Source organism: Coenobita brevimanus, chromosome 5, assembly GCF_032717465.1.
Source record: "Coenobita brevimanus isolate Jiangsu-jjx chromosome 5, ASM3271746v2, whole genome shotgun sequence".
NCBI classification, from domain to species: Eukaryota; Metazoa; Arthropoda; class Malacostraca; order Decapoda; family Coenobitidae; genus Coenobita; species Coenobita brevimanus.
In genome coordinates this window covers 3,779,160-3,790,026 of record NC_136958.1, presented here as the reverse complement: position 1 = coordinate 3,790,026, position 10,867 = coordinate 3,779,160, and the positions used below count along the sequence as shown (strand labels likewise).

At 46.4% G+C, this 10,867-nt stretch overlaps 1 protein-coding gene across 1 annotated transcript in view; it reads left to right on the top strand.

Annotated features, from left to right (window-relative positions):
• The first annotated feature begins 2,589 nt into the window (after positions 1 to 2,589).
• The window catches only part of LOC145397867 (uncharacterized), a 180,643-nt gene continuing 172,365 nt past the window's right edge, over positions 2,590 to 10,867 (top strand). The window contains exon 1 of the mRNA XM_080270904.1: positions 2,590 to 3,170. Within this exon, the coding sequence (XP_080127030.1) occupies positions 2,951 to 3,170 (220 nt within the window). The 5' untranslated portion in view covers positions 2,590 to 2,950. The remainder of the gene's footprint in view (positions 3,171 to 10,867) is intronic.

The window sequence follows — 10,867 nt, the reverse complement described above, 5'->3', positions numbered from 1 at the left end:
GTGAAGGTGTGTGGATGTGTGGAGAGGGGTGAAGGTGTGTGGATGTGTGGAGAGGGGTGAAGGTGTGTAGATGTGTAGAGAGGGGTGAAGGTGTGTAATGTGTGGAAAGGGGTGAAGGTGTGTAATGTGTGGAGAGGGGTGAAGGTGTGTAGGCGTGTGGTGGGATGCGGGGGTGGGTGGTGGTATGTGAGGGTGGGTGGCTAGATATGGAGGTGGGTGGAGGGATGTGGAGGTGAATGGGGGGCTGTAGAGGTAGGTGGGGGGATGTGGAGGGATATATGTGGAGGTGGATTTAGGGATGTGGGGGTGGGTGGATCGATGTGGAGGTGTGGAGGTGGAAGAACTGAATGGAGGTGAAAGCATATGTGGAGAATGATGGAGGTGGAGAAGGGGAGTGGCAACGAGGGGAGAGAGAGAGAGAGAGAATGATGGGAGGGTAACAGGTGTGTCGTACTGTGGAGGAAATGGAGACGGAGGTAAGGTATGTGGAGGTGGAGGTAAAGGTATGTGGAGCTGGAGGTAAAGGTATGTGAAGATGGAGGTAAAGGTATGCGAAGATGGAGGTAATGGTATGTGGAGGTGGAGGTAAAGGTATGTGAAGGTGGAGGTAATGGTTTGTGAAGGTGGAGGTAAAAGTATGTGGAGGTGGAGGTAAACTACAGTAGGGTGGAGGTGGAGGTAAAGGTATGTGGAGGTGGAGGTAAAAGTATGTGGAGGTAAAGGTATATGGAGGTGGAGGTAAAGGGACGTGGAGGTGGAGGTAAAAGTATGTGGAGGTAGAGGCAAAGGTATGTGGAGGTGGAGGTAAAGGTATATGGAGGTGGAGGTAAAGGTACGTGAAGGTGGAAGTAAAGGTATGTGGAGGTGGAGGTAAAAGTATGTGGATGTGGAGGTAAAGGTACGTGAAGGTGGAGGTAAAGGTACGTGAAGGTGGAGGTAAAGGTATATGCACGTGGAGGTAATGGTATGTGAAGGTGGAGGTAATGGTATGTGAAGGTGGAGGTAAAGGTATGTGAAGGTGGAGGTAACCTACAGTAGGGTGGAGGTGGAGGTAAAGGTATGTGGAGGTGGAGGTAGGGTGTGGACGAAGTGGAAAGAGGTAAAGCAAGAATAACAGGCGAGGCATAAGAGGGAAGTGAGTCAAGGTGTAAGGAAGAGGCAAATGTATAGAGGAGCAGTGGATGTGGAGGTGGTGGTGGGGTGTGGAGGTGGAGGTAAAGGCAGGGTGTGAAGGTGGAGGTAGGGTAGCTTGAGAAGGTGTGGTAGGGGAAGATGTACGTGAACCGGAGGGTAGGGTGTGGAGGCAAGGTAGGGTGTGGAGGGAAGTAGATTAAGGTGATGGAGGTAGAATGGCAATAACAGGTGAGGTACGACAGGGAGACAACACATAAGAACTGAGGTTAAGTGAGGCAAGAGGTGAGAGGTGAGGCAAGAGGTGAGAGGTGAGGCAAGAGGAGTATGCTATGGAAGAGACAAACGTAAGGCGAAGCTGCAGTCTACCATCTTCCTTTCGGGGGATAGGGAGGGAGTAGAAGGAAATGTGTAGTAGTGGACAGTGGAGTTGCCCGGCCATATCGATGCCACCACGGGAAGGCGTCCCTCTCCAGGACCGAAGGTGGAGGTGGAGGCAGGGTGTGGAGGTGGAGGGGGAAAAGTGGTAATAGGTGAGGTAAGAGGTAAGGCAAAAGGTGTGTCGAAGAGGTATGGAAGGGTCGAAGAGGAGGCAAAGGTGGAGGTATGGCGGTGGAGGCACAGTAGCAATAACAGGTGAGGTAAGAGGGAGGCAAGAGAGAGAGAGATAGAGGTAAGAGGTGAAGCAAGAGAAGCCAGAAGGTCGTACCCCACACAAACACACAGTCAGACAGGAGACGGGTAGGGTGTGGGAGAGGTGGGGGAGGCTACAACAGGAGGCGGGGAATACGTGGTGTGGGACGCGTGGTATTGGCTGGAGGCGGAGGTGTGGGCGGGGTCGGAGGCAGGACCAATGAGGGTGCGTGTGGAGGCGGGGCTGGTCTGGGCGGGGCTGGGTGCGGTGTGGCTCCCAGTCCCCGCAGTGGTCTGGTGAAGTGCGTGTCGGGGGTGTGTGTGTGTGTGCCGCCGCCGCCATCCCAGCCCAGCCCCTTCTGCCATCCCGCCGACTGCCATCAGCGTCCCGTGGCATCCCTATCCTCCTGCCATCTCACCCTGACACCCCTATCCTGCTGCTCGCTAACTGCCATCTCGTGACATCCTATCCTGCCTCCTCGCCATCCTATCCAGCTGAAATCCTCTATCCTGCAACCAGCTGCCAACTCGTTTTGACAACCCTATCCTGCCATCCCGACATCCTATCCAGCTGACATCCCAATTACCATCCCATCCCGGCATCCCTACGTATCCTCTCTCGACTCTACGACATCCTATCCAGTTGGAATCTCAAGACATCCATACCCTACGGCCTCCTACCATCCTATCCTGCTGTCATCTCGTCCTGGCATCCCTATCCTGCCATCCTTTTCAGCTGCCACTTCCTACTGACATCCCTATCCCGCCGCTAGTAGGCACCTCATCCCATACCTAAATCCTATCCAGCTGCCATCCCGTCTGACATCTCGTCCCCTCGCCCTATCTTGCCATCCTAATTCCGCCGCCACCTAGCCCTGCCATCCGTACCCTGACGCTAGGTGCCATCTGGATCAGCCATCCTACCCAGCTGCCGCCTCGGCCTACCATCCCAGCCCTGCCGCTAGCTGCCATCCTATCCAGCTGCCATTCCCAGCCTGGCGCTAGGTGTGCCACCTGGTCCAGTCATCCTGTCCAAGCTGCCATCCCTATCCTGCCGCTCGGTGCCATCTGGTCCTGCCATTCTGTCCTAGCTGCCACCTAGCCCTGCCGCTAGGTGCCATCTGGTCGTGTCGCCAGCCGCCATCCCGCCACAAACCTCACCCTGGCGACCACGGACACCGCCAACATGCCGGACCAGGACCTGGCCACCAAGTACCTGGATGTCGGACAAAGCGGGTTGCCGGTAGCCCATACACCCCCCTACGCCCAACCCCTCCCCTACCAGCAGCCCACGCCCACATACAACCCCCCGGGCTACTTCCCGCCCATGTACCCCCAAGGATCCTACCCAGGGTATCCCATGGGCTCCTACCTCGCCTCCCAGTGCCCATCGCCTGCCGTTGATGGTCAGTGCCAATCCCAGAGTTTGTGTGACGTCCCTAGTGTCATGTGTGTCATCTGAGTGCCATATGTGTCATCTGTGTCATAATAGTGTCGTCTGTAGTGCCATCTGTGTCATCTAGTCATATGTAGTGGCATAAGTGGGACCTGTAGCGTCATCTGTGCCATGTGTCATTCGTAGTGCCATCTGTAGTGTCATAATAGTGTCATCAGCAATAGTGCCATCAGTGCCATGTGTCATCTGTAGTGCCATAAGTGTCAGTGCCATCCCCTGGCACACCTATACCTTCTTACCGGTGTCACTTTATTCACCTGGGCGACTCTTATTACTTGCCTGTTTATGGGCTTTTATTTATTTATTTATTTATTTCTATGGCGTGCAGTTGTTAAAAATATTGCTATTTAATCCTATGCAACCCCCCCGAAAAAAAAGAATCGTATACTAATCATATTATTATCGAGACTATCACCCTCATCATCATAATCGTACAATCATCAATATTACCACCCCATCACCATCACATCACTCATCACAACTATCATCATCACAACATCACTCTCATCACAACTATCATCATCACAACATCACTCTCATCACAACTATCACCATCACAACATCACTCTCATCACAACTATCACCATCACATCACTCTCATCATAACCATTATCTGGACCAAAAATATTCTTCACCATTACATCATCACGACCAAAATACATGAAATATTATCTTCACCACAACCACAACCAACACCACAACCACAACAACCAACACCACAACCACAACAACCAACACCACAACAACAACAACCAACACCACAACCAACACCAATACCACAACAACCATTATCTACTACGGCAACAATATTCACCATTATCAACACTACAAATAAAACCACCACAATCGCCATCAGCATCATTACAATCTTATCACCATCACCTCAACTGCATTATTACAATCATCACACCATCGCCACAAATACGGCATCACTATCACCACACTGACACCACCATCATCATAATTCACCACCACAGCTAAATGACCCTCACCCTCACCATCATCATCATCATCACTAGTACAAAAACATTCAGTAAAAAAACATCATCACCATCCGCACAACCATACATCACTACAACCACCATCACCTTATAACCATCACAACCATCATCACAACTCATCACTACCACAACTACCAGACATACCTACTATACAGACTACCTCGCTGCTACCTCACTCATCCCTACCACAATTACAACATAAACTTACCACAAGCACTACCTCGCTACTACCACACCCATCCTTACTACCAAAACCTTGCATCACCAGCATCTTCCTTCCCTACCAGAACTACCACTAAAAAAAATACTATTCAAAATCCCAACAACTAAAACTACCACAACCACTATTTCAACTACCTCCTACCAGCACTACCACAACTACCATAAATAATCTACTATTCTATTCCTACACATAATCTATTTTTCTAACTATCCTCTAACTACTACTACTACTACTACTACTACTATTCCTACCAATATTCTAGCACCACCACAGCCAACATCTGATCTCCACCACTACCACAATTCTTTCTACAACTACTTTTACCACCACAACCACCGTAATCACAACTACAGGTAGAACCATTTCTACCACTACTACCACAACCAATGATACCCACTACCAACCACACAACCATTTTCTACTGTACAAACTGACCATAACTACCACACTCAAACCATTCCTTCCATTCAACAACCACAATCGCACCACTATTACTACCAACATTCCAACCAAAGCCCCTACATCGCTACTACAACTATGAACACAACAACCATCCACCACAATCCCCACAATAACCATCTACCACCATCACCACAACAACCATCTACCACAATCACCACAACAACCATCTACCACAATCACTACAATAACCACCTATCACAATCACCACAACAACCATCCACCATAATCCCCACAACAACCATCTACCACAATCCCCACAACAACCATCTACCCCAATCACCACAACAACCATCTACCTCAATCACCGCAACAACCATCCACAACAATCACCACCAAAACCACCCACCATAATCACCACAACCACCTACCACAATCACCACAACAACCATCTACAACTATCACTAAATCCACCTACCACAATTCCTACAACTATTCCAACCAACATTTTATTTATGCATGACAACCACAAACAACCACTCACTACCACCATACCCTCTCTACCACAACTTCAACCACAACCACTTCTACCACAACCACATCGCTACCACCACAACCACTAACCCCTTCAATCCTATGACCCATTTTGCATATATAATTCAGATAGATAATTCAACCGAGTAGACAGATAAAGGCTTCGTTAACCCTTTCACTGTGAAGCGATTGCTGATGTACTGAAGAAAATCGTCTGGAGGTAATAATAATAATAATAATAATAATAATAATGAGGTGGAGGAGGAGGAGGAAGAAGAGTAATAGTAACAAAATATAATAACAACAATAATAATAATAATAATTAATAATAGCAGTAGTAGTAGTAGTAATAATAATAATAATAAATAATAATAATAAAAATAACAATGAACTCCCTGCACCTAAAATTACCCCATTTAATCCAGACAATTACTGCACTTTAATCATCCTATCTCCAGACGATTTTAACTTAATACGATTTTTTAGCTTAGGAAAAATCTTAGGTACTAGACGGATTACTGAGGGATTTATCTAACCCCTCAAGTTCTAAAAGGCTCTACTAAGCTTAAGGAAATCGTCTGGTTAATATGAATAAAACAAACTAAGATTCCTTTAATCTGAGGGGGTTAATAAACGACGTATCAAAACCCTCCAAATAAAATCGTCTGGAGGGAGTAAAAAATATCAAAATGAATCGCCAGCAGTGAAGGAGTTAAGGGAGATGATTTATTTTTTTCCGCCCACAGATAATTGCGGTCATGGAGGTTACAAACAACGTCATTTATCCCTTTACCTGTAATAATGCACTCCAGGTATTTCATTCAGCCTCTCACCTGCCGATTTTATTCAGGTGACAAGCCCCTCCTATATATACATTCAGGATCTTAACTACCAGCCCCTCTGTAGTAGTAGTAGTAGTAGTAGTAGTTGCAAGTCATAGTTCAAATAAAAGTGGACCCAGTGGACTGCAGGCTGAAATTACCCTTCTACTACAGTCTACCATCCTCCTTTTGGGTGACAGGGAGGGAACTGTGTGTGTGTGTGTGTGTGTGTGTGTGTGTGTGTGTGTGTGTGTGTGTGTGTGTGTGTGTGTGTGAGAGAGAGAGAGAGAGAGAGAGAGAGAGAGAGAGAGAGAGACTTCGTAGTGACATTAACCACTATACTTTCTTCACCTAAACTTGGTAAAGATTTTCGTCCTTTATAAACTTATTCCACGAACTTCCATGACATTAAAAGAATATAACACGGCTCTACATCCTTTCCACGGGACTTCTTCGTGACTAGTATGTTCAGGTATCGATCTATTATTACACCTCAGCATTGAAGATGAAGAGATGGCAATGTCTGGCCAAGTAAAAGTGAAAAGAGTATTAACCATCCCATCAACCCCTGCAACCACCATCCACATCACCACAATCACCACAACCACCATCACCACCACTACCACCATAACCACTACTACCACCATCACCACCACAACCACTACCAAACATAACCACCACCATCACCACTGACATCACCACCACCACCACTAACATCATCACCATCACTACAACCATCACCACCACCACTGCCATAACTACCAGGAGCTCCTACCGCCACCACAAACACCATCAACCACTGTTATAACCACAACTACAACCAGCCTTTGCCATCACACCTACCACAACCATCACTACAATCACCATCGACTTCTGCTACAACCACACCAACTGCAACCATCATCCCTACCACCACCACAACCACAATCGACCTCTGCCACAACCACACCTATTTAACCATCATCAATCCTACCACCACAACCACCACCACCACTACTTTATCTACTACCACTATACCACCACCACAACCACCACCACCACTACTTTATCTACTACCACTATACCACCACCACAACCACCACCACCATCGACCACTGCCATAACCACACCTACTACAACCATCATCATCCCTAACCCCACCATCAATACTACTTTACCTACCTATCTATCTGTCTGTCTATCTATCTATCATCATCACCAGTGCCACCGCCTCCGCCATCAGTGCCTAAGAGTGCCACCATCTTGTGCCGCCTCCCGCCGCCTCACCACGCCGCCCTGTCTTGCGTGCGCCTCTCTCCCCGTGTGTGTGTGATGGCGTGCGTGTGCGTGTGATGGCGTGTGTGTGTGTGTGTGTGTGTGTGTGTGTGTGTGTGTGTGTGTGTGTGTGTGTGTGTGTGTGTGTGTGTGAATGCGTAGGTGCCGATAGCAGCGTTTATGTGCGTGCGTTTAAGTGTCCGTGTGCGTATGTGTGTCTGTGTGCACGTAAGAGTGGTTACATGTGGGAGTCCGGGCGTGTGTTGTGTGCAAGTACTCACCACTAAGCGTATGTGCGTGGGAGTGTGTGCGTGTAAACTGTGTATGTATGTCCGTGTATACTTTATGTACGTGTGCGCGTACTGAAGTTCCCAAGATGACCTTTAAGTTACCCATCACTGACCTTCCTCTCGCTTACATGCACACACACATACGCACATATACGCACACACACACTGATAAACACACAAAACACACGCACACACGCACCTTGAAAACCCACACGCGAAGCTCCTCATAAATACATGTAAAATCCCTAAATGCCCACGCGCACACACACACACACGCACACACACACACACACACACACACACACACACACACACACACACAAAACTCCCACACACAACCCTCCCAAACACAACCATCCCACACACAACCCCTCCACGCACAAAACCAACCCCTGTACGTTAACCCAAGCTCCCGACGCACACACACACGCAAACGCACTCAACGCCAGGAGCTCGTAAAGAATATACCGAGGTCGTTAATATTGCGTGCAGGATGTGGTCAGGACGGGCTGTGGAGTTCCGTCAGCGGGGTTTATTTTTACTACTTCTGTTTTTTTTCTTTTTGTTTTCTTGTCTTTACTACCATGGCTTCTTAAACTCTCTCTCTCTCTCTCTCTCTCTCTCTCTCTCTCTCTCTCACAATTTTTCTTCTCAAACTTTTATGTTCTTTCCTATTTTTTTTTTCTACGATTCGCCTTCGTTCCTCTGTTATTAATAATTTCTCTCATTATTTTTCTACTGCCTCTCTTTTTCTTATCCTATTTTTTTCCTTTCTTCTTCCTCTTTCACTTCCACGCCTACAACTCCAGCCTTTATTTTTTAATCTCCCCGTGTTTATTATCACATCCCTCTTCCAATTACAGCTTTCTTCCTCCATCCCTATTATCACCTATTTACCACTCTGTCTTCCAATTTCTTCCACTTCTATTAGGACCTTCACAATCTCTGTATATTTCTATTTTTCCCCAATTATTTCTTTTTCTTGCTATTTTTCAGTTTTTCATTCTCCTTTTACCTTCTCATTTTTTTTTTTCATATAATTGTTTTTACTCTGATTTTCGTTCTAACTTTCTCCAATGAAGTTATTTTCCTTCTTGTCTTACTGTCTGATTTTTTTCCCTTCCGTTTCGTTTGTTGGATTCAGTATTTTCCCGTTTCCCTCTTTCTACTTCCTGACAACAAGCGTTTGGCAAAAAATATATAAAAATCAATAATACATATTTATCGAGAGAGAGAGAGAGAGAGAGAGAGAGAGAGAGAGAGAGAGAGAGAGAGAGAGAATGTGTGTGTTTGTTTGTGTGCGTATTTTTTCACTATATCCTCGCCATCAAACTTATCCCTCAACATCACAAGCACCATCAATCCGTCACTAAGTATACATATAAACCACAATAAATATACAATCCTATACACACACAATTTAACCTTGAAATCTACATGCATGCATATATTCATTACCCCGTTCATTAATTTGCATTTTTCCTCCTAAATATCCTCTATACCTCCTATCTATTGGTGCTATCTATTTGTTTATCTATACTGTATACCTACCTATCTATCCATTTATCTATCTGTCTACCCATCTATCTACCATCCTATTAATTATTTATACATCTATCTTTATTCCATCTGAAATCTAGTTTGTCATATTTCATTTCGTCTTCACTTTCCTGCTCTCTCTCGCTCTCACACCCATTATTACATCGCCAGCCACATCTGCCTCTCCCTCTCCAATGACTACCATCATTCCTCTCCCCATCACTAACATGAAGAGCGTACAGAAGTGATTTGATAAGATTTAAGAAAAAGTGAGGTTGCGTTGGGAAGGGGTCGAGTCTGGTCGGGTGGACGAGGCTAGATTAAGTTAGCAGTAGTAGTAGTAGTAGTAGGAGTAGGAATAGGAGTCGTAGTAGTAGTAGTAGTATTTAGGTGAGATGATGTTACTCGCACATATGAATGAAGTTATGATATGTAAGGAAGCTCAGTTAGGTCAGTGGGCTTTAGATCTATTTATGCAGGGAAGAGGAACAGATAAGTGATTGATTTGGCTAGACACGCGTGGAAAGTAGTCAAACTTAGTCAATATAATGAGATTGATTTGACTGCGTTTTTACAGTAAGTAGTTCTGTGCAAAGGTGTGTGTGTGTGTGTGTGTGTGTGTGTGTGTGTGTGTGTGTGTGTGTGTGTGTGTGTGTGTGTGTGTGTGTGTGTGTGAGAGAGAGAGAGAGAGAGAGAGAGGCAATATGGAGGAAAGGGGTTAATGGGATTTGGAGGAAAGGGAGAAATGAAGGGAGAAAGAAAAGGGGAGGAAATAGGATTAATGTGATTTAGAGAGAGAGAGAGAGAGAATGTATGTGTTTCTGCATGACCAAACCTTTTATGTACACCTCGTCTCCCTGTGCATTGTGTGTGTGTGTGTACATAGACCAGGTGTACATGCGTGTACACCTGGACAATGAAAACGCGTGTGTGTACCTAGGCCCCATTTCCACACAAAGATGCATTATATCGTGTGTGTGTGTGTGTGTGTGTGTGTGTGTGTGATTTTCCTCATTATTTCCACCATTTTTCTGTTTACTATTTTTTCCTTCCTGTTAAATCACCAATCTCTCTCTCTCTCTCTCTCTCTCTCTCTCTCTCTCTCTCTCTCTCTCTCTCTCTCTCAACATTCCCTCCATTCTTTCCCTTTCCAAATATCTTTTCCATTTCTCTCATTCTCCATCTCCAAATCTCTTCTACCCCACCTTCTCTCCATTCCTCCTCTCTCTCTCTCTCTCTATCTTTCTCTCTCTCACACACACTTCCCTCCTTCCATCCCTTCTCTTTTTTTCCTTCCTCCCGTCTCTCCCTCTCCCTCCACCTCTCTTCCCCATTTCTCCCTCCATTTCGCCTCCCTCCACCTCTCTTCTCCCACTTTTCCCTCCTCCATCTCCTCCCTTCTCTCCTTCCCTCCACCACAACTCCCATTTCTCCCTCCTCCCTCTTCTCCCTTCTCTCCCTCCCCCCATCTCCTCCCTTCTCTCCCTCCCTCCACCTCTCCTCCCTTCTCTTCCTCCCTCCATCTCTCCTCCCTTCTCTCCCTCTCTCCACCTCTCTTCTCCCATTTCTCCCTCATACATTCCCTC